The 25,120-nt window shown below is 37.8% G+C and overlaps 2 protein-coding genes across 17 annotated transcripts in view; one reads left to right on the forward strand and one right to left on the reverse strand.

Moving 5' to 3' along the window:
* Positions 1-14,745, forward strand: part of LOC107041856 — a 355,118-nt gene extending 340,373 nt beyond the window's left edge. For all 15 annotated transcript variants that reach the window (XM_015262642.2, XM_015262640.2, XM_015262639.2 and 12 more), the window contains one exon: positions 12,900-14,745. In XM_015262642.2, the coding sequence (XP_015118128.1) occupies positions 12,900-13,040 (141 nt within the window). In that variant the 3' untranslated portion in view covers positions 13,041-14,745. The remainder of the gene's footprint in view (positions 1-12,899) is intronic.
* LOC107041858 (GPI transamidase component PIG-S) overlaps positions 13,734-25,120 on the reverse strand; it is a gene marked incomplete at its 5' end in the record, with an annotated part of 124,956 nt that continues 113,569 nt past the window's right edge. The window contains 1 exon segment of one of the 2 annotated variants that reach the window (XM_015262655.2): positions 13,734-14,429. In XM_015262655.2, coding sequence (XP_015118141.1) covers positions 14,294-14,429 — 136 coding nt within the window. 2 annotated transcript variants of the gene reach the window in all.

Here is a 25,120-nt window from a genome sequence, read left to right on the forward strand (position 1 = left end):
AGGGAATTGCCGCAACACGTCGTTTTATTCACCTTGCCATCGACTGGTTGACCGGAAAAATTTGAGAAAAATTGAATTCGTCAATTGAAGTATCTGGAAAATTCTAGTATTTTTTTTTCAATATTGTATCCTTAATTCTGGGAGAAAAAAAATTATTTCCAACAGGTGAACAATTTTTTCCCGTGTTAAATGAAATTGCCTGTTGCGCGATGTTGCTGGGAACTCGCTAAACGCGCCCGGGAAGTGTAGAGTGGATTCGGCAACGCTGGAGCCTAAATAACACGGCGGCACTCTCCCGCGAAGGTGACTAAAGTCGCATTTTCCCGTCAGGTGACCAGACTAGGATTAAGTTGACTTGTCCTTCACCTGAGTTTTGGAGGAATATTTCAGAATCTAAGGGAAATAGCCAAATTTTTGTAATAACCTTTTTTGTAACTCGAATGACAATTGTGGTACGAGGAGCATTTTGAAGCCATATACCTGGAAAACTATGTTCTACCTCGACGTATCCATTAATCTATACAGACTCGCTCAACGACTATCCTTATCACCCGAGGACTTCGAAATTCCACCTGGGTTCGAAGTTTCACCCTGGCTTAAGGGGATATACACCACTGTTTGACCCTCAGAAACATTTGACCTTTCATCTTTTTTCGACCAATAAAGTTGAAAAAAAAATTGTTCAAATTTCACTCTAAATTCGTTTTTGCTACCGTTCCACTTTGCTCCACCGTTTCACTTTGCCCCGGTGTCCCCTACAATACTGAATTTCCTAACAATACTCAAAAATAAACTCCATGATTTATGTCATTTGAAGCAGAAAATCATGAGGGATTGCCAGTTTTGCACTCATTAAAAACCCTATTATTTTCCTCCATCACATCAACCAGTAATACAATATATACTTTGAATGGCTATTCATCACAATTAGATTATCAATTGAGTGTCAAGGATTAATCCATCCATTTCCATAGCCCCCCCCCCCCCCTGTAGCGCCTCGCTACATCCACACTGAGACGCGTATCGCACCGCTCTCATACACACATCTGAGGAACACACGCACGTCCCAGGTGTCGCAATCGCTCCCGCACTAGCAGAAATGAGTCGTCTGGCTCATGCCACACGGTGGACATCTCTCCACCTCATCCTGTATATATTCATACTACCGACTCGTCATCTGTACATACCACATTCACAACAATAAACTAAATCTCTAGTTTTGCAAACTGTTGCCCCGTGTAGTTGATTCGTTATCTTCCCGAACAACCACAACCTCGAATCCTACACCCCCTCGTTGCAAAATCCCCCTTCCACACATCTGAAATTTCGAATATTTAGGCACCTCTCCGGATGTATGGGGTACTTATGCCCTTTAAATACCTCGGCCGCAATTGTTTAGTTCAATTGAAAATTTGCTAAAATTAAGGAAAATTCAGTATCGGTTTTAGAAACTATTTTCTTTTTTAAACAATCCTCGAATTCGTAAGTTTTTATGATCCCACCAAAAATAAAGTTTAAGAACAGAAATTTCTAGTCTAGAAACCAGTTTGTCAGATTACAAAATCAAGGGAGTAATCCGAAAATATTATCCGAGAATTACTCGAATAATTTGTAATTTCGGAATCGAATATTGTATTTACTCTACCAATTTATAATCTGAAAATGATGATTACGAAATTCCTTTTTTAGTGAGGAATTGGAAATTTCTAATCTCAGCTGTAATATGTAATTTGCTCCAGCAATTTTTTTTTCCTTCATAATGTGCATTTTTTGCCAAAAGACTTCTCAGCATTGTAAATTATATATATGAATTCGATTTCATTTTTCATTCTCAATAAATTTCTGATGTAATTCTCGTTGCAATTATTGTCGATTATTATAATTTATCGGAATAGATAATCGAAAATCACAAATTAAAAATTCTCAGTGTAATAAAATCTCTCCCGAAGAAATTTTATACATCACATATATTTAGTCATTTTCAAGTAATTCGCTTACAAATGTAATTCGAAGTTCCCATCCCTGAAAAGAAATTAAAATATATCGAAATAAGTGGAACTTGTTAATCCTCGTTTCTTTGATCAATCGTTCCTGACCAAACCCCTTCCAATGCTTCCTCGAGTAACATGACCCATATGAGTTTCTATGATCGAGGTAAAATCATATGAAGAACCCATAGTCAAGTCATCTTTTTTTCTGGTCCAATATATGCTCTGTATCATATTTTTATGATTTTAAAAGAAATCTGATAGATGTCAACTCTCTAAAATTCGCGGGAAATGAACAAATAACGACATTATTGTGATCGGCAATAGTTCCGAAAATCAATTTTTTGACCCTTATAACTTCCGATTCCGGGGAAAATGGAAAAAAGGTATTCTGTATTTTCTCGTAACCTTTCTAATGCAATCGGTTTCATAAAATTCTAAGCCATCGTTTTTTTATATTACAAAAAAAAATTTCATAGGGGTATTTTACCCCCCCCCCCCTCCAACCCCCCNAACCCCCCGAGGAGCTATCAATTGCGGTTTCCATCACTTTTGCATAAGCTACTGATTACCGTTATGAAAATTCGTAAAAACAGTCTTCTTATAGGTGGAATTGAAGAATCACCCTCCGAGGTGGTCAACTTCCAAGGCTGGTTTCCCCCCTTAAAACCGCGTATTGGCAGCTAAAAAAAAGACGTGTCCTTTAGTGTTGAGTACTCTACAACATATATAAGTTTCATCAAAATCGGAGGGGGACACCTACCTCGAGTTCCTTGTATTTTTTTTTCGCTTGAATTTTGTCATAAGAATTGAAACAACATACAGCGGAAAAAAAAACTTGGAAAATTTATTTGCGACAATTTTTGGAGAAAAAATCTCTAGAGAATAATTCGTATAGAAAAATTAATATCTATGAAGAAAATTGTTCGGCAAGATTGCAGAATATCCAACTGAATCGGCGCGAAAAACCAATAGAATTTTCAAATAGCATTCCAATAGAATTTCAATAGAACTTTCGAAGAATTCTCATAAAGTTCCAATAGGAATTCACTAGAATTCCATAGGGAAAGGGCCTAGGTTGAAGTTTTTCATCTGTGTAGTTGAAGACGTTGAAAAGCGATCCCTTTAGGTATTTAGACTCTCAAGCCATGAAATATTAACAATTTCCAAAGTTTATGCACGAATCATATTCCACAAATTATAAACCAATTATTCCGCGTCAGGTATCTGCTGCTGACTAATTTTTGATACATCTTCGTATCAAATTAAAAGAGACTTCACGTGAAATTCGAAGTTCCTAATAGACACTGTTGAAAAATGAAAAATCTTTCCGTTTTTACTTTCCTAACACTAGATTTTTTGGTTATCGTGAACGACTGTCATCCTAGCGTATTGGGAGTTTCAGAAGTTCCATAACCAACGAGGTTGAAGATAAAATGACAATTCCAAATCAGATCTGTGAATGCTTGAGGGTGAGAATGATCGAAAACCGAATTGTTCTCTTTCTCATGAAATTAGAAGAGCAATTTCGTTTTCAATATTTCAAAATGACGTTAATGTCCCACAAATGTCGAGTGCTGCAGTCGATAGGCGCAGAACTCCCCCATTGATTTATTTTTCATTTGTATGAAAATGAAAACTTCAATGGAATTACATATCTGATCATAGTGGGAAGTTTTTTCCAGTTGAATTTAAAACGTTAGAGTTAGCAATTTCATTTTGTTTCACAGAACAACTCGCTATAAAATTTTTTCACTGCACTTTGATTTCGACATATTTTAAAAAACTTGAGAAATAATGTAGAAGTTCTACAGCGAATCTCCTGGAAAGTGTTAGTTTTTGCGCATTTCTATTACAATATCGCTAGCTTTTGTAACGAACCACTTGATTTCGTCCTTTTTAAAAATGCAAGTTTTCAGCCAGTGTTAGACCGAATGAATCGGAATACCCTCGGTGAAATGCCTCTCTTAGCTCAAGAGATTTCCAGGATTCGTCTGATTTGAGGGGTACTGGTACAAATACAAAACTCAATAAGAAGACTTTTGCTTAGATTGAAAATGAAAATGGTTTTTATTCAAAATTTAGCCTTACGAACTATTACAAAATGTGAGTTTCTAGATTGATTCCTTCATCTTAACTTTTTAGTCTTAACACTATTTTCTTTTTTGACCGCTAAACGAAAACTCAATAAACAATACTTGCACTTAAACGTGAATGAATGAAAAAAAAAAACATGAAAAACCTTAGTTGACTGCCTTAAGTATTTGTGCCACCGCAAGTTTTATAATTTTTAAACTACCTGTCGGTTTTCATTGTGCCATATCTGAATGAAATACAGAAATAAAGATGTAACATTTTCACTTACTATCTATACTTGATACGGGGAGATTGAGAACAACTCAATAATTGTGTGACGGACATTATCTTTTCATTAAGGATATCTGAACCTTCTACTAATTACTCAGAAGGTCTCCCCAAACTTCACACTAAGGGTTTTTTGGGACCAAAGAAAAAATAAATGGTAAGACAAATGAACAAAAAATGACATTTGATCGGAACGCAAAAGGGAGAAAGCAATGGATAAACGTAAGAAATCTTCAAGCGTATTAAGCTTTCCTGGGCACTGTTAATTATATGCTGTATGTCCTCTTTTCTGATTGTAATTTTTTATCGCAGCATCATAAATTGACAAAGGATAAACTTGACTCAAAATCAGTGAGCGATAAATAAGGATAAACGATGAACAATTGAACACTTTTGAGAAAAGACCTGTAGACTGTGGGCTTTCTTCTTCTTATATAATAGTGATTGAGTCTGGGAAATGAATTGTTTCCCTGGAATATATTTATTCCATGTGACTACTTGCCATGTACCTTGTAGATCTAGTGAATGTCGAGTGAAAGAGGAAAAATTATTTCGTATCTGAAATAATTTATATTCTGAACTTATAATAATTATGATAATAGCTTAAATATACGTATCCTCAGGAATGCATTCTCACTCGAATGACATTCCTCATCGTTGGATACTGATTAATTTTTTCAAAATAATTCCCCTTTTTTTAAAAAAGGGTTCATTAATCTTTCTTTATTTTCAATTATCCTTTTTAGCGATCTTTTCCTTTCATGCAAGGTTCTAATTTATTTTCTTTGTACGTTTTTCAAGAGCTCCTTTTCTCAAAGTTAAAGTAAATTTTCTGGGGGTTTTCTACAAAATTTCGGTGTTCCCTTATGAATTCTTCTCTTCCATATTGAACCATATAATCCATTAAAGCATACAATCCAGTTTACACTGTAATATCATGGTCTTTGTACTTCGGGTCTCTAATCTGTGAAATCCAGTTTTATACAAAACATCAAAGCCTGGTAAATGTGCTAATATAGCAACTCCAACGAATTTTTCGAGGAAGCTGAATTATTTCGTCATCCAATACAAATAGAAATTGAAATCAGGAAAAAAATTAAGTCGGACTCAATTAGGTAAATAACTTGAAGGGGGTGACTGCGTCAAATTTCGGCCTTTGTGGGGTTCACACCAGCTGCGTCCCCATCGCGAACCCTGGGTAATGCTAAATGCTGGTGAGGCTTGATACTTTGAAAAATAAGTGCTTCACTACACGTTGAATTTATATGAACACCTCAAAATTGAAATTTCATAAACTGCTTTTCGAAGGGAAAGCGCAGAAAGGGAAGTCCCGTACATCTACATGAGCATCCACGTTATTAAGTGTGATGGCTCAAAGGAGGTTAAATTCATTTATTGCAACTAGGTTCCGACAAAATATTCGTCAAATTACTTCAAGTTTAATATAAAAAAGTTGACATTTACCTATCAGGATCCCGAATGAGTAGGAGGTGCTATTCTACCTAATTACCCCCTTCTCCGGGGTAATAACCACCGGATCAGGGTTTTTTACGAACTGAGGAAGGAATCCACGGGTAGAAACCACTGTGGACAAGGATTCGGACACTACTGTGGTAGAAAACTTCAGTAGTAGCAGGAAAGGATACCACGGGTAGAGACCACTGTGGATACCGGTTCAGGAGCTACTGCGGTAGAGACCATCAGTAGAGGACGAGTCCGATGCCAGACTGACTTCTCTTCGCGATGCGTCTCTTTTTATAGACGCTTGGCTCCGCCAACTGGCCTTCCCCCACTCTACATCTCACTCTCCCTCTCCGATTTTTTGCGCGCGAAGCGGTCTGCGTTTCCTGCGCGCGCTCGGCGCCACCTAGTTTAGACGCGCGCCTGTTCGAATTCAAATTGCCTTCATTTCTTACATTTTTTTTCTGAATTTCCCCTTTTTTTGAAAAATTTCTGACGTTTCCTTTTCTTTAAAAGATTGTCTTGTATTTCTAATGTAAATTTCTTTTTCCATCAAATATATTTTCACCTTTTTTAAATTAAATTAATTGTTTTATTGTGACGATCGTCACACTTTTTCCATGTGGCTGATAAAAATGTTTATAGAAAATATTCTATAGAGAACACGTCAATAAATTCCGATTTTTTAATGTAATGAATTCTGTTGCAATTCTTTTTACAGAAAATCAGGGGCATGAATTTTTCCAAGTCTTTTTCTTCGTATTCTGTAATGGGCGGAAGAACAAAAATATAAGGAAAGAAATTTGAAAAATTGACGCCTTGGAATGTACATCGAAAGAATGTCAACCGAACAAATAACGTTGAAAAATCAAGACTGAATTTCTTTCTCTGGAATATTTTCCGTGAACATTTCTATGAACTCCGCATGTAAAAAGATAGCAGACTTTGAATAGGAATGCACAAAGAATAACAGAATCTTTAATCAATTTTTTACGGAATTGCGACAGAATTCCAATAGAAGCCTAATAAAATTTTCCAAGGAAAGCGTTGAACTTTTCTATTGCATTTTCCTTACGTGAAAGGAATCGGGTCATGATTATTTTCTTTTCAGTCTCATATGTAGTGAATGAATCAACTTCCATACCGAAACGCCGTTTCGTTCCGAGTCGGTCTTTTTGGGTATGTTCTTCATATTTTTGTTCTTCATTTTCGTTTCTGCGCGAATGTTCTCGCAATTTTGTTCTTAATTTCGTTCTTTGCAAGAACGTTCTCAATAATTTTGTTCCTCAATTTCGTTTTTCGAGAACGTTCCCAATATTTTTGTTCTTTATTTCGTTCTTCTTGAAAACGTTCTTTTTTGGTTACGTTCTTTGATCCAAGAATGAAAATGAACGAAGAACACGTTCTCAAATCCTGCTCAAAACCCTTAGACAAGATTGCACGATTTTTTTGAATTTGCTCGTTGAGTTATTAACGAAATTGTTTAATTAATGATAATTCCCATACTATGCTTTTCTGAATTCGTTGCAAAATTGATAGCTTATCAAAAATACATTGGTAAATTCTATGTTAATTAATTAATTGCTCTTTCAACCTGTTCCAAATCACGAAGAAAGTTGCAAACAGAGTAGCGATCGTTCCACTTACTTTAATGATCATCAAAATTTTGAAACTTTTTAGTTAGTCAATCCAATTTGTGCGTTATTAATAGACTGAATTGGTATTTCTTCAAAAATCGGCTTTTCAATGCTCATTCAATAAAATATTATGAAAATTGCTTAAAAATTATATGACTTAAAAAAGTGATATCGATAGCCTATCACATCTTCATTCTATCACAATATGGTGAGAGTTGCACCATCCCGGGGCCGAATTACCGATGCTGTTGATTCGACCAAGCCTCGGCCTAGAATTGTCATGCCAAGCCTTGGCGACCCACTCACGGCCAAATATTGACTTTGGATTGGCATGTCAAGTTTCGGCGATCCCTCCATGGCCAAATGTCAGCTGAACGTCAAATGGCCATTTGTTGAATCCCAAGTCTCGACCAATAATTGGGTAAATTTCAGACGCCGAGATTTGATAAAGGTCAAATGGGAAAGAAAAGTCAATCGATTTCAAGGGTTAAGCCCTTATTAGGGTCACTGTCTAGCAGGACCCCAACCACAATAAGCCAACGAGCTACACACTCGCTAGGGTCACGGTGGTCTTAAAGGTCAAATAGGGGTCAAAGTAGCAAAACTACTTTTAAGGGTTGAAGGCTTTTGTAAACGGTTGAATAATCATAAGGAATGAATCATACAGGAAAACACGTAAACAGATATGAAGGGTCAAATGATCATAAGGAGGATTCTCTGTCAACTCAGCCACCCATTTCCATCACAGTCTCAAAAAATTCTGAAAAAATTCCAGGATGTTTTTATACCAAAAAAACTTTTTTGTGAATTTTTTTAGATTTTTTGGGCAATTAGGTAGATGGATATATTCAATTTTTGAAAATGAATTGTTTTCTACTGCATTTAATACTCAGAAAATTATTCTTATAATATTTTCATACATGAAATTTGTATTTTTTCCTCAGCTTTCCAATAAAAATATTTTCAGATTTTTTTGACCTATTTATGTGCCCTTTTTGCTCAAAAAACCTGAAAAATCTCTCTAAAATGCCGTTTATAGGTCTTCGGGCAATTTTAATTGTCATAAAAAAAATTGAGAATACTCCTTGTATGTATACAATGCGTAAAAAAAATAGACGAAAGTGGGTATTCAATTCCTACACCCTTAAAAAAATTGAAACTTGATTAATAAATTAGTTTTATTCATGAAATAACTTCGAGCGTTAACTACATTACTACTTTGTTATGTTTAGGAAAAAAACAATATAACTAAGCAACTATTGATTGAAGAGACTTCACCAAACATTTAACAAGGATGTTGTGTTGTTGGAAAAGAATTGAATAATCCATGTCTATGAAGTTTACAATTAAAAATATGGAAAAAGTTAGAAAAACAATACATATTGTTTTTCTAATTTTTCATCGTAAATTTGAAAAAAAAATTTAACCCAATTGACCAATTACGTGGGCATGAGAGAATTGATCAATCTCCATAATTAGTTTACTCGAAATTTTAGAGAAATTCATAGAATCAGTCAATATTAACTGATTCAACGCATTTCTCAAAAATTTTGACGATGAATAGATTTTGTTTCCCTAATTTTTTTCATAATTTTTCGTTGTAAACTTCATAGACAAGGATTATTTCATTTTGTTCTAATAACAAAGCATCCCTGTTGGACGTTGACTGAAGTCTTATAGTCAATAGTTACTGAATTATATTGTTTTATCCCTAAATATAACAAAATATTAATGTAGTGAACGCTCAAATTTATTTTACGAATGAAATGAATTTATTGAGGAAGTTTCAATTTTTTTAAGGGTGTAGGAATTGAATACCCACTTTCGTGTATTTTTTTTACGCATTGTATACATACAAGGAGTATTCTCAATTTTTTTTCTGACAATCAAAATTGCCCGAAGACCTATAAACGGCATTTTAGAGAGATTTTTCAGGTTTTTTGAGCAAAAAAGGCACATAAATAGGTACAAAAAAACCTGAAAATATTTTTATTGGAAAGCTGAGGAAAAAATACAAATTTCATGTATGAAAATATTATAAAAATAATTTTTTGAGTATTAAATGCAGTAGGAAACAATTCATTTTTAAAAACTGAATATATCCATGTACCTAATTGCCCAAAAAATCTAAAAAAATTCACGAAAAAGTTTTTTTGTTATAAAAACATTCTGGGATTTTTTCAGAATTTTTAGAGACTATGATGGAAACGGGTGGCTGAGTAGACAGAGAATCCTCCATAAGGCTTATATCTGGTTCAAACTGGAGATATTAAGGTCAACATAAGGTCATACACAAGGTCAACTTATGATAATGATCAAACAAGGGAAATAATTAGGAAGATGAAAAATTCTTGATCTCTACAAATCATCTAGGACAAAAAAGATCTTCATTTTCCATATTGATAAACACAAATTCAGTCTCTTCCATTCTTAGAAATGCTTTGAACTCATTATTTATTGATTATTAATAAATAGACTGTTTACCCCATCAATATTGATTTTCCTCATTATAGAAAATTAGCGAATCATATGAGATTACAATATTTCATTCATATATACAGTGGACTCTGGTTAGAGGCATATTGGTTAGTGTCGAACTTCCCCTCAATTTTTTTGTCTCGCCGCTCGAGCGCTTCCCCCACTCTGTCCCCACGCAAGCCGGAGAGTAAACACTCCAATATTTTCTTCAAATTGCTATTGTCTTCCGATTCCAGTAAAGACTAAAAATAAAATATTCTGCATTTGAATTGTCGATCAAAAAATTTAGTCCACTTCTGGCTGTCATGGGGGGAGGATCTTGTTTTGTTGGCATAAAATTAATTCGAAATTGGATTAAATCAAATAATGAAGGGAGGTAAAGAAAACGACTAACATTTTTGATTCACATGGTTCGTTAACTCCAGAAGAAATATCTGTTTTATGGAATGTTAGGTACAAAGCTTCTGTGATCAAATATAGTCAATGAAATTAAAAATATTGATAATAAAAAAATCGTCTGAATCTATATGAATATTGCTATTATAGTTGAAACTGTGAACTAAAGTTTATCATTAAAATAAAGCGTTGAATTGAGAGAGAAAAGAAATAGTATTTTTCATTTTATCGTTCCCAGTTCTCGGAAGTCGGGCTCGGCGTGAGCGCGTAGTGGGGGCAGGGAAATAGAGTCGAATTCTCCGAATTCGCTTCCCCTATCCCGCAAAACAGTCGACGCTAACCAGAGTCCACTGAAGACGATAAACTTCTTCGTAACAAATAACTCTACAGTGGCCGAATGGGTAACGTCAAGGAGCAACCCTAGCAACTCGAAGGTTCCAGGATCGAATCTCGACGAGTCCAACTTTTCACTCATCATTATCAGCAGTTATCAGCTTCTTTAGGAAGGATCAGCCGAAGAATGCAAATTAAATTATATGGAAATAACATATTAATTTTTTTTTCAACTATTAAAAATAAGTATTGGGCCGGTCACGGGTGCAGATCATCGGCTGAAGTTTGGCGATAAATGTCGGCCCAACGTTATCAATCCAATAGCTAGCCGAGGCTGGGCTAAGACCGATTGACGATCAGCACCCAAGACTCGATACCAAAGACTCATGTTAAATTACAACACATTATTCGTAAGATTTTTTTTCAGTTGTTATCGTAATAAACTGAAAAACTTGTCAGGAATATTAATTAAATTACGGTTCCAAAAGTTTGTTTTGGTGATTCCGCGACGAAGTGCAAAGATGGTGAAAATAGCATTATTACTTATGAAGTTGTACAATAATGTTTTGAGCTTTTTATATAAGAAATTTCGGTTAAACTGTTGTTTCCGCCCATTATTATGTTGGTTGGTCACTAGCTTCCATATTTATTCATGCTCTCGACTAAATGTCCACTTAATTCCAATTAACCGGTTAAGTTTCAACTATAAGGGAGGGAAGGGCGAAACGCAGGGCAAAACGGACCCCTAGGGCCAAACGGACCACTGACAGAAAATTGGTAATTTTTGTTTTTTTTTCCTTTCCTTCAAATCACGAACACTGAATGTGTTGACTTAAAAGTGAGTTTCTTCCATCGTAACCGTCACAGCGGTTTTATAGATTAAAAGTGTCGTCGAACTGCAATTTAATCAGATTTGCTAATCACCTCACACCGCAAATGACTTTGAATTTTTATTTTTGCTTCCATTCGGAACAAAAACAAAAATTCAAAGTCATTTGTGGGTTGACTAACAGAAATTATCAATTTCCTGTCAGTGGTTCTTTTTGCTCTGCGGTCCATTTTGCCGTATCCTCCCCTATCCTAACTACCACCAAATTAAACCTTGGCGAAATCCTGATTAGACTTGGATAAAACCCTGACTAAACTTTAAATCAACCAAACGATCATTATGGAAAAAGAATGAATCGTGACTTGAAAAATTGATATCGATAGGCTTTTGATTCTATCAAAATATAATGAGATCACACAATTCGTTATAAAGTTACAGCATATTGTTTATGAGATTTTTTTTCCGAATTTGTATTCATTCAAATTTAAGTTTCCAGTTTTTCGTATCAGGGTAACTAAATATGGTCAGGGTAACTAAAAAGAATTCTGAATATGCGAATTTCAGATGATGTTTGTATTTATGTATGTGGTCTTTTATTCAATTTTTTCCAATTTTATTCATAAGAAGGAAATAATTTTATGATTTTTCTCCTGAATATAGACTTCAATAAGTTTAATTCATTGGTATCAATTCCAATCCAATTTGTCATGAAGTTTCGAAAATTTTTATATTTTTCACACACAACGGCTAATTACGGTGGCCCTTTCTCCCACTCCGATCACACTGGCAGTGTTTGGTAGGATTTTTTCTTCAAAGGGTTATACTCTGACTGAAACTGAATTGGCATTTAAGAGGGTTTGAATGCAGGATGATGCAAAAAGAAAAACGGAATAATAGGAAACAATTGTGATGACATTTCAATTAATGATAGTTTTACAACACGAAATCGATGATCGGAAGCAGTAAAATAAAAATTTCGAAAACAGAGAACCCATGCAAAAGCAAATTGCTAATTGGTTAGCAATAATAACTATACTCATTAAAAAAATGAAATTATCCACTCGTTTTTTTAAATATGTATAGCTAAAATCGAACTGGGTGAGGGCAGGAGCTATTTGGGCTCATTTACCTAAGTTAACATATATTTCCTAGGTTCATTGCGTCCAAAATGACTAAAAAATTAAAAGTATGAAACTCGTCCAAAAGTCGCAGAACGTCATTCCCGACTTTGTGTCGAAATGTCCTATTTACACTTCTTTAAAAAGTATTATCCTAATAAAAAACTCAATGGCCCCGACTGTGAAATACATATTTAAGATCCAAAGAATATTTATGAAATGATTCTGCCTACATCTATTTCCCAAATTTATATTTGGACACATGATTGAATAATTATTAACATTTATTTTTCAGCTGACTGAGCAAGCCGTGAAGGACTATAATCGGGGTAGAATGTACCTGTCGGACTATGCGACGCGCGAAGGTGTACCTGTATTTCAGAATATCGCTGATGCACTGCAGCACACGATACAGCTAGTTCAAAGTCCCTGCTGATGTGGACGAAAATCTCTTATCATTTACTTTCATCATTTTTTTAAAGAAAATTTTATTTTTTTTACTGATTAGATTCATTTGACGACTAATTTATTGTTGCTCGGACTTATTCATTCATGAACTGCCCCCGTTTACCGCACTATCGGGACGAGTCCTCTTTTAACGAGATGAGTATCATCATCTTTTATTAATTTTTGTTCTTTTTAAATGTTCATCTCTTTCAAGTTTATCTCTTCAGTAATTTGTAGATTTATTGTATTTTGCGGATAATTTAACACTGTTGCAATTCGTCACCATCACATTGAATTTTAAAATTAATCTTGTCAGATCTGGGTTAACATATAAAAACTAGCATTTTTAATTATTGAATTATTGATATTGAATTTGGTTGGCTGAGTGGGACAATTGAATGTGTTGGTCCACTAATTAGTTTGAGTGTCAGAAATCGATTTTTTTTTCGTTCTCTCAGGAAAATCTTTCTAGCTTTTGATGGAAAGACTGGGATAGAGGAAATTCATGCACCTGTTTCCTATCGTCATTTTGTACAGCCATTTTCAGGTTACACATTTTTGTTCTTTTGAATATGGCCGTTGAATTTTGCTTTTGCGTTATTGAAAACTGAAAAAAATCAGGAGTGTAGGGAGCGGTTTCTCAGAGTATAGATGTTCTTTAAATTATAAGTAACTCAACGCCTTGTAATGATTTTCTTTATAACTGGTTGCGGATGGATTGGAATACGAATGTACAAATGTTTTTTATTGGTTTCTTAACACGCTAATGGTAATTCATGAATTGAAATGATGAAAGAGTATATGAGAGTAAGCACTTAAAATACTGTCGGTCAGTGTGAATGAATGATTTTTTTGTTTCTTATATTCAAAATATGAGTAATTTTTATGAATTTTTCCGTCATTTTGTACCAACGAAACGTTCAATTGAAAAAAATGTGAGAATCCCCAATAAATAGATGATGGATTAAGAAAAACCCCGAATCCTTCAATATTTACAGACCTTAGCATTGTGCAAAGCGAATACTAGCCATGCTTCAAACAGTTTTGCTCATGATTGTTGTCGTAGCAACTTCATTAGCATGTTTTTCCACAACCAAATTTTCTTAATGCAAAGTGAACTCAACGAATTGCTTTTATAAATTCTATTATCCTCTTTTTTCATTCAAATGATTCATTAAGAATACAAGAAACAAACAATATATTTCATCTAAAACAGTTTCTCCTTTCGTATATTTCGTTTGATTAATGGAAAACATTGGAAAAAAAATTAATACCAGTCCGCCAGAAACTCCCGGGAAAGTAGTATCGCTTAATTTTCTTCAATGAGAGGAGTACTGGTATCATCACAGGTAGGAACAACGGAATGTAGACGGCATACCTGCAAAATTCAAAATATTGAATGCGAGTAAAATGTAGTAGGAGTCCACAAAAGAAGAGAATTACCAGTATGTTCTTTTCACAAACGGATTTTTATTCAAAGATCAGAAAAAAGTTGTAATTTTTGTAATGATTCGCCTTGTCAAATTCTAAATAACTATAAGTTAAGCTACAGTATTGATTTCGTAATTTGAAATTTCTTCCAGCAGTTCATGGAGAAAAAATTGTAACATTTGAATGTATCACAAAAATGTAATTACTTTTCTGGGACCGACGTTAGTGGTAAATTATTAAATTTAAGGCTCATGCTTCGAGAATTATTGGAGTTATTTTTGCTTCCGGATGGAAACTTAGTGATCGCGGTTTTTTTCGATTTCTTAAATTTGGGTGGAAATGCGTAGAAATATCATGAAACGTGAATAAGCGATATTTTTAAAAGATGCCTCTATGTATGTGCCTTCGTATACCCACAATGTCAATGGCTCCACTAAAAACAAAGTTGGTCTGAAGCAGACCGAAAAATCGGTCTGAATCCAATCGAGCTGAATCTGCCGGGAATCGACGTGTTTCATGTTGAATTGACGGCATGAATTAAGTCGGACTCTGACAGATGCAAGCCGAAATATCGGTCTGATTCAAGTCGATTTTTCGACTTGATTCAGTCCGATTGTTCGGTTTGATTCAAGCCGATTTGTCCCTAAATTCTCGATATACATTGTCAATGAGGTTCCCTTCCCCAGCCTCGTACATGGGGCGGGGGGGGGGATGTGCAGAATTCTCGATGTACAGCCCTCCCATAGTTGACTTAGCTCGTTGGCGAGTGTAACAAGGATATCTACAAATCTAAGGGAGATAGCGAATTCGATTGTATTGGAATTTTTACATTAAAGAAAGGAATTTATATAGCGTTCCACATCTTTGTGACGTTATAGCAAATGATTGAATAGGATTTGGATGAGGTAGAAGGGCAACTGGGATTATTCTCAATATGAATAATCAGAATATTCTTCCTGGAAAAAAAAGATGGTCCAGATCGGGATTTAAACCCGGGACCTTGAAACATCCACACATAACTTAAAGATAATTGACATTAGTCATTGCAGTACCAGTAATGTATCTAGTAATGTCGCCACTTCAAATTTCGGTCTGGACTATACACTTTTTTCAGTAAAAATTTTCTGGATTCATACTGAGAATAATTCCGGTTCCCCTACTACCCCATCCGAATGGCATCGAATCATTTCCTATGACGTTACTAAGATGTAGAACGCTATATAAATTCCCTTCTTTAATGGGGGGTGGGGGAGTGTTTGTGCATTTAGAATTCACAAGTAAAAAAATCAAGAACACCCTCCCCCCCAAATTTTCCAGTAAAAATTCGCTATCTCCGTTAGTTTCGGAGATATCCTTGAAAAACTCATCGACAAGCTAAGTCAACTACGGCAAAGTTGTATATCGAAACTTCAGTACACCCCCCCTCTTCACTGTAGCGACTCGCTACATTCAAACACAACGGCTCGCGTTGACCAGGGTTGACCGGGACACACAAGTACCTGAGTCACACACATACAATACGTCGCGCGTTAGCTTTATAATATTTGATCCGAATCTGAATACGAATTCAGTCAGGCGCTAACCCCCAAATACTCAGCAAGTCGACCACCCGACTTCTACGTAGTATCTTTACTTCTGTATATATTCCTTAACGTCTTTTATTAAACTGTGATTTATTTAAGTATATTGCAAGTGTTAGTAAATTGTTACATCCCTCAACAACCTCAATTCCTATACCCCCTCCCGCTCGCCACCACCATGTACCCTGTCCTTCACAAAGATGCCGTTATGTAAAACCCCATTGACGAAGCCCCATAGCTCCAAATCGGTTTGAATTAAACCAAAAAATCGGCTTGAATCAAACCAAACAATCGACTTCAATCAGGCAAAATTCGACTTGAATCAGACCGAAAAATTGACTTGAATCAGACCGACAAATCGGCATGAATCAGACCGAAAAATCAACTTGAATCAAATCGAAAAATCGACTTGAATCAACTTGCTATCTACTACATGAAACCGGCAGAATTTTGGCGTGAATCACTCTGTTTTTCGGTTTAATTCAAGCCGATTTTTCAATTTGATTCAAGCCAATTTTTCGGTTTGATTCAGACCAATTGTCGGCTTCATACGTTTCTACTTCAAATAAACCACTTTTCGACTTATGTCAGACCCGGAATCCGGATTGGCTTAGTCCGAGTCACTCGGCTTGAATCAAGCTGAAAATCATTTTTTTTTAACTGATGAATGTCAAGACGCTCAATAGTCCATACGCAATACCCCCCTCCTGCGGTCACTAAGAGGTCGATGAAATTTTATTATTGGATTTCATGTTTTTTGGGGGGAGGAATCCGAATTTTTTGGTTATTTTGCTTCCAGTTATGCAGTAATTTGTTGTAAATAAATTAATTCCCATTTTTAGTGCACAAATTATCTTCTCCAAAAACCGGGAGGTACAGAAAAATGTTTCGAATGGAAGTTATTCATTTTCCTCTTACGAATAAAATGATTTTGTCCGTACTGACCTTCACTTTTCTTCCTCCGGGGATTGGTATTGGCCCTTCCCCAAACTCGTAAAAGGGGGAGGGAGAGAAAGGGGGAGGGGGGGGGGTTAAAGGCGGAAATCGTAAAAGATTCGAGAACAAGTATCAGGTGACTATAACTAGGTGACTAGGTGACTATGACTAGTATCAAGTGACTAACGTGGAGGGGGTAGCGTCTGGCGGGCCTTAGGCAAACACAGCTGCAATTAGGAGCACTTGTCCGGAAGGGTCTAATGTTAGGAATGCGTTAACAATAGACAATGAAACACTTGTACAAATTTTACATTTTCTACAGAGTTTTATTCAATATTTCGGTTACATTTCCAATGAATCCGCCGTTATAATAATTCTGATCAACATAAATAATCCAGAAAACAATTAGTGCAGCAGCGCTGAAGACCAGAGTGGATAAGAGGATGAAAAAGCACATGACGTATTTCTGTTTCCATAGTGATGTAATATGTTGGTATTTCCTCCGGCGAGTTGAAATATTCAAATCCGTAGACAGGTATTGTAGTCAGGCCCATCGAGTTGATCGGAATGGAACACTCTGAGCAACAGCGTATCGACGAATGTCGGGACTTGCTTATAAGTAACGTCTATATCCCCACCCTTCTCCGGTTATTGTTTCGGCGTAGATTATTTAATCACTACAATTGTAATCTGAAAAACTGGATGGTATGTCAAGTCGTCATTCTTTTTTTGTTCTGAATTTTTAATCAAATCATATTTTAGAACGATTTACATAGTGAGAAAACGTCCCAGGAAGTGTTTTCAACCATTAAAGAGGGCGGTCCCCATGCCTTTGCCGGTCTAGTCTTATGCCTAGCCCATTTGGGTCATTATGACGTTATCCATACAATGGTCAACGGGACAATGCCCCCTGCCGCAGAACAGAAACGAGGGTTTTGGAAGAAAATAACTATAGCTTTAAGGAATAAGTTAGGAAGAAGGGATGGTTCCGAGATTTGAAATGAAATAAACGAATAAATTTTACAGTATATTAAATTGTTTATTCACACATTTTTAAATAATTGATCCTTTACCGGATAGGTTTACAATTTTTCTCTTAAAGCTAGCGGCCGATTTATTCTTCATTATTTTCTTGAACATTCTTACAATTAACTTATCGTTACGTTCCCGATTATCTGAGAATTTTGGCAAGAAAGACGACAAAGATAAGCCATTACTAAGCCAGTGAAGAACAACAACGCAATAGTGGCCATAAACGCTACTTGTGATGCTTTGGAGTTGTTTATGGTTGTATTTATAGTTTCAACAGTTTCTTCTAAAACAGCGTGCAAATCTGCGATCTTTCGGTGGAACTCCATAGCTGTTAAAGTACGTTCCCTTTCCCTCATGGTCAACGTACATCGCGACCCAATGTGTTCCTGGTTGATTGGAATCATTGCTATTAGCGATCGGGTCATCACAAGGGATTGTTATGCGCTAGAAATACTCCTCCGATGGTGACGTTGGTCGCAGGTAGAGCAGCAAGTAACTGTCGGGTATTCATACAATGACTGTAGTGGTATTTTTCCTACACCCGGATCCGGGAACGTCACGGCCCTCTTTCGGAAGTCTCGTCGGCACTGGCGGTGATGTTAGATTTTCCTCCGAGATCGTATCGGCACTATCGCTGTCGCTATCAGAAATACTGTAATTTTCGTCGTCACTGCTTAGCTCATAGCCCGTTACTTGAGAGATGCGATATGTATCGACACTCCAAATTTTACTAATATCAGAATCCTTCAGCTTAACTTTTCCTGTATAAATATTGTCTAATCCAAATCTTTAATTTAATTGCGTTATGGCAAGCGCAGACATAGTCACGATGTAAATTAGATTCAGCGTGATAAATACAAAAACGCTTATTTTCTAGTAAACATTTAAAACTAGGCGCATAATCTTCTAAATGAACTACAGTTCTCGATAAAATTCTTTGTAAGAACATTAATTTTTCACGTCCACGCACATAGATTCTAGCCACATTTTTTGTCGCCTGTCTGAGAATTTGACTCACTGACTTCTATGGGTGTGTAGCCATAGTCCCATTCTAAACGGTCGAAATTTGAGGTTAACCATAAATTTTGACGACGAGCATCAAAATCCAAATCGCTTGCTCCGCATGGTGGTGCAATCAGCCAGTGGCCACTATGATTTCCTTCAACTGAAAAGACGGCAATTTCTTTAGGAATAAAAGTCTCCTTAGGCCCTACCAACCCTTGTATGTCAATAAGGACTTCTTTCAGTTTATTCGGAGCCATGGTACTTCCACACTCGGACACTGTTTCTCGTAGACTGATCACCTGCCATTACGTTCTTCGGTTTTGATTAAAAAATGCAGATGTCAGCACCATCAGTGCTGATAACGCTCAAGATAAGCCTTACACACGGTACAATAATGATGTTGAGTTAAACATTTTTCGATGCAGTATACACAGGGTACAACGCACCAAAAACCGAGAAGAAAAAGGGCTACAGCAATCATATGTGTTTTACTATTGGCAATATTTATAATGTTAGTTAATATATCGGTACCGCAATAAGGACAAGCTGTTCGTGTGGGTTTAGGTCCGAGAGGCACTTCTCGATCGGCCATAGTCGTCCGCTCTCGGTGACCCCTGGGTTGGAACTACTCGTCTTAGCTGTTGTAATCAACAATAACTTGTCTCGTGGAATCAATCTCCACTATATTGTCATACTCGGCATACAGAATACAATTCAAATGCGTTGTGGTTGCGTCATCAAAATGCATCTCAATTCTGAGACTCCCTGTTTTAACAAGATTCCAATGTGTCGCACAATTTGCTGATAAATCTGGTGTCAAGTCAAACGCAAAGAGACAATAACCCTTTGGATAATCCGATCGCGAAATATCCATTCCATGATCGCTGAAATGAATAGCAATTCCAGTAAATAGAGTGGCATAGCTTGCTGCCGTCGTGTGAGAATTGTCAGCATAACTAGGTTGTAAAGGCCGCCCTGGGACTCGTACACTATCCACGTAGAGACTTGGGAAATTAATTCCCCAATTTTGAAAATTAAAGGGATTCCTCCCCTTATCGTCATTAAATGATGCATTATCCACAAAACCAAGAATTACACGTTTTGGTAATTGCCCGAGAATAGCATTGTCGATGGTCTCTCCGGTAGTCTCACGATGAAGAACAAAAGATTTCACTTTCACACGGGTCATCGGATATTTCGCTGTCGTTTTAGTTAGAGTCTTGGCATGGGCAAGAAGAACGCCTGGGCTTAGTTTTGCTCTTCTCACTATTAAAGAGGCTTCGGTGAATGTTATTTTATAATTTTTGGTCGTTTTATCAATTAAACAAAATGAATCTTCTGACCTCACCAGGCGCAGCCGCATATCAACACCATTCAATAAAAATTTGTCTTGGTTGAATACATCGCAATGGATATGTCCAAGCATTTCAACTACTTTTCCTCCCATTGTCATTGCCTTTCGTTTTTCTAATTCGAGATTATAAATTTTCTTCTTGGTTTCATCTTCTCTACCGCCTGCAGGGTGATCCATGTACCCCGCTGGGGCTTTGGCCCATAAAGTATTCTCTAGGTGACTAATTTTCGCATCATTACCATAATTCAATAATGTCTCAATGTACGTTCTGTATGGATAGGCATAAATTGGAGGAGATACTAATTTTTGATTAAAAGCAACATCGATTTGGCTAATGAGTGAGTATAAGAAATTATTCACAGAACCTACTGAGTCGATTGCGGAGCCATTATCCGCTACAATTTTCACCCTAACATTGAGCATAGTGTGCGGTAAATCAATGTACTCTTCTCCATGGCCGGGTACAATAAATTCTATCGGTGAACCATCCGTGATTGATGCAACAGGATTGTATAGAGTCCAATAAGATTGTTCGATACTCGTTTGTGTTGGTGGAATGGTGAACAAATCGAGCTCAGATTTTGCACACTCGGACGAATATAAATGAAGAAAAGACATTTTCAATTGTTACCAAAAATATGGTGCACAGTACATTTTTTGGTTCTCTTCTTCTTCCGCTTCACTGTCTTCTTCTTACGCACGATGCGTTTCTTTTTCTTACGGATTGTGCGGGACGTCTTACCTCCACGGCGCTTTACACGTTTATGAGTACGCCGGCATTTTCTTGATCTTTTATATCCAGACCTAGACATCAGTTGTTCTAGCTTAGCAGTTGCTTTCCGCTTCAGATTCATTCCTGATTCAGTGAGACGTTTTTCCAATGATTCTTCCTTTCAAAGGTATACGTCGTGTGGCAACATCGGCCAATACATTTACACCAGCACTCAGTGCTTCTTTCGCGACGGCATGAGCGGCACCATCTAAGAATGGAAGTATGCGACGAAACAGTCCCCCGAGGAAAGCACCGATTCCGTGTCCTTTCTGATCGGGACCTCCCATGTAAATACGGCCAAATCTATTGTACTTTTCGCTAGCACCTCCTCCGGCCTGCGTTTCATAATATGCGATGTAATGTGACATCTTATGTGTCCATCCGTTTAAAATGAAATCTGAGGTTCAAAGGTCCGTACTCGAATGGTATAGGCTGTCCTTGGCCATCTCTTATATCTATCTCGATTGTACGAAATCCATTTTGCAGTAAAGGAATAGAATTAGACGATGAAAAAGGAATTGTTCTCGTGCTGCCATACGTGTAGTCAACACCGTTGAAAGGGGCTATACGTAAAAGCGAGGTTTGAACATCACCTGTCACATATGGTTCACATAAATCAGAATATATGTACATACGATCGGGAAAGGCTCGCGCCAGGCTAGCAGGGCGGTTTGCAGAAATTTTTTCATTTTCTTCAAAACCAGGACCGTTATCGCCTCTGTAATGTCCAAAAATTTTATACTAGGAATTTAAGACCAGAATAAATTTTATGTAAGATTATAATTATAAGTTATATTATAATTTCAGACAATTAAGAACCGAATCCACAATTGTAAATTAAACTGAGTGCATTTCATCACCTGGACTCAATTAAAAATTCCAAAGACACCAGAATCAAGTTCAAAAGTGATGAAATGGCACACTCAGCATGCCCCAATTACTCAATACTAAGATTTGCGCGCGAAAGAACGATTGAAAACCGATTAATTAAGACCCCAAAAACCGAATGAACTACTTCCCCATGAAAATCAAAAGGTGAGAAAAGTCATACTGTAGCGCCTCGCTACATCCTAGCTGAGGAGACAGTCTGACGTCATCCTCAGGCATTTAGTATTTCGTTGCTTTCCTCTCACGGATACACCAACACAATAATAGAGGATTACATTTCGCGCCTCTACCGAATTATTCTATCACGGCGTCCTATCGCACAGGAGCCGTGGGCAGTTGATCGGCATCCGTTGTATCGAGCGCAACTGAGTTATCAAATCAATATTCATTGTACTTGTTGAGACTGACGCTTCGGCGAATAAATATATTATTAAATTGTTTATTCGTTTAGTAGTGATTTTTTACTCCCGACCATCGCAAATCCTACATTGGTGACCCCGACGTGATATTCGCGTTTAATTAATTAATTCAAAGGGAGTGCGGCAGTGCAACAAGTGCCTCGCGAGTGCGCGTGCCTTTACAACGAAATTTTTTCTCACATCTCGCGCGTTTATTTCACCCTGTTACCGGTGGTTAACGTCGCGAGCATTATTCCCAGGCAGCGGCTGTCGTCGCGAGTGCATAAAATTAATTTAAACTTGCAAATTAATGCATAACATTTTTCGCGCGTGGCTTTATTTTTCAATGCCCAATATGGCGTCGTGGGGGATCTCCGTTTAGCGTCGTTGAGTCGGTGGAAAATCGATTCTCGGCGTCTTCTTCATCGTTATACGCCCCGCCCACAACGCGCGCGCACACCCCTTCGGGTAATTGCGTTCACCCTCGGTGATTTTCGCACCTTATTCTCCGCTCTACCTGTTCTCCCGCGTTTACTCTCGCGGCAAGTGAGTGAACAAGTGGGGATACTTGAGGGTTGGTCATCCGTCTCTCTCTATCTCGCTGGCACATTGCTGAGCACCCTATAGACGCTGTGCTGTGCTGGTGTATGTGAAGACTTTAACGACTTCGCAAGAGTGACGACACGTGCTAATTTTTTTGAATTTATCGATTACCGCGATTTTTTTTCGGTAAATAATTGTCAAGTGATTTTCCTGGTTCGTGATGCCGGGTATCCAGGAGCTCCCCACAGGCAACGCATTTTTAGCAGCTGCAGCCGTGATGCAACCTAAGCTCGTCGCAAGGCCATTCAACCCTGATAAACCTCAGCTGTGGTTTGCTCAACTGGAGACCCAGTTTACCGATCTTGGAATAGTGACGGAGATCGATAAGTATAATAAAACTGTTCCGCTAATTGATACGGTCTATGCAGCAGAGGTCGAGGATCTCATTATTGCTAGACCAGTTAATACCCCATTCCAAACATTGAAGAATGAATTAATTCGATGTTTTACCACATCAAGGTCAATGAATTTATTACGACTGCTGGACAATGAGAATCTTGGAGATCGTACACCCTCGAAGCATCTTAGGCATTTAAAGGCTCTGGTTCCANAGAATTTATTGCGACTGCTGGACAATGAGAATCTTGGAGATCGTACACCCTCGAAGCATCTTAGGCATTTAAAGGCTCTGGTTCCAGGTATCGATGAGGAGGTCTTAAAGACACACTGGCTGTCTCACCTTCCGGAGCAGACTAGAGCGACGCTTGCTGCCCAGGATGACGCTTCGTTGGAGAACCTGGCGAAACTGACTGATAGGATCCATGAGGTCTTTCAACCTCATCAGACTGCAGCTATTTCGGCCTCGTCGGGTAATGTGGTCAACTCTGCGCTTCGTGATGAGCTGGAGAGTTTGAAGGCTACAGTAGCTGCGATGCAGCTGCGTGAGTCGCGTTCTCGCTCAAGAGGGCCACCCAATGGTCGCAACAATTCTCGCAGACGCTCCAATTTTCGAAAGGTATTAAACAACTCTAACGCTTGCTGGTACCATTTCAGATTTGGTGACAGGGCACGAAAGTGCCTTCCGGGTTGTCAGTACCAGGAAAACTCTAGGGAGAGTCGTTAGCGACGGAACGCAGCTCTTTATTAACATCCCGTCGCCTCTTCGTCACCGATAGGTCCACCAAGGTACAGTACCTAGTGGATACCGGTTCCGACGTTTCAGTGTGTCCTCGCCGGGTGCACACTCGAAAAAAGGACGCGTCTGATTATCAGCTGTTCGCAGCCAACAACACTCTGATCAATACTTATGGCTACATTCCGATCCTGCTCGATCTTGGCCTACGCAAGGAAATCAAGTGGCGTTTTGTTGAAGCTGACGTTTCGAGGTACATTATTGGCGCTAACCTGCTGCATCACTACGGTCTTCTGTCTGACCTCAAGAATCAACGACTTATTGATAGCGCCACTGGTCTCTCAACAGATGGACAGCTAGTTAAATTCGAGTCGTTCTCAGTCAGACTCCAGACGATTGAAGAGGATTCGTCTTATGTAGCCCTACTGAAGAAGTTTCCTGCCATAATTAAGCCGGAGGGACTCCTTCGAAACACCAAGCATATGACGCAACACCACATTAGGACTACTCCCGGCCCACCAGTATCGGCCAGACCAAGACGTTTGCTACCAAATAAGCTGGCTATAGCAAAGGCTGAGTTTTCGAATATGCAGAAGCTCGGCATCGCTAGGCGCGGTCAGGGACCATGGTCTTCGCCTCTTCATTTGGCTCCTAAAAAAAACGGAGAATGGAGACCGTGTGGTGACTACCGGGGCCTGAATGATCGGACGATCCCGGACAAGTATCCCGTTCGCTATCTTGAGGATTTCGCCGCAAATCTTTACGGATCCACGATATTTTCGACTATCGATCTCGTGAAGGCGTTTAATCAAGTTCCGGTAGCAGCTGAAGACATCCAGAAAACGGCCATAATAAATCCTTTTGGGCTATTCGAGTTCCCGTTCATGACTTTCGGTCTGCGCAACGCTGCTCAGACGTTTCAGCGTTTAATCGATAAAGTCACAAGGGATCTGCCGTTTCTATTTCCGTATATCGACGATATTCTCGTCGCCTCTGAG

Source organism: Diachasma alloeum, unplaced genomic scaffold, assembly GCF_001412515.2.
Source record: "Diachasma alloeum isolate Michigan unplaced genomic scaffold, Dall2.0 Dall_scaffold_00382, whole genome shotgun sequence".
Classification (NCBI taxonomy): Eukaryota; Metazoa; Arthropoda; class Insecta; order Hymenoptera; family Braconidae; genus Diachasma; species Diachasma alloeum.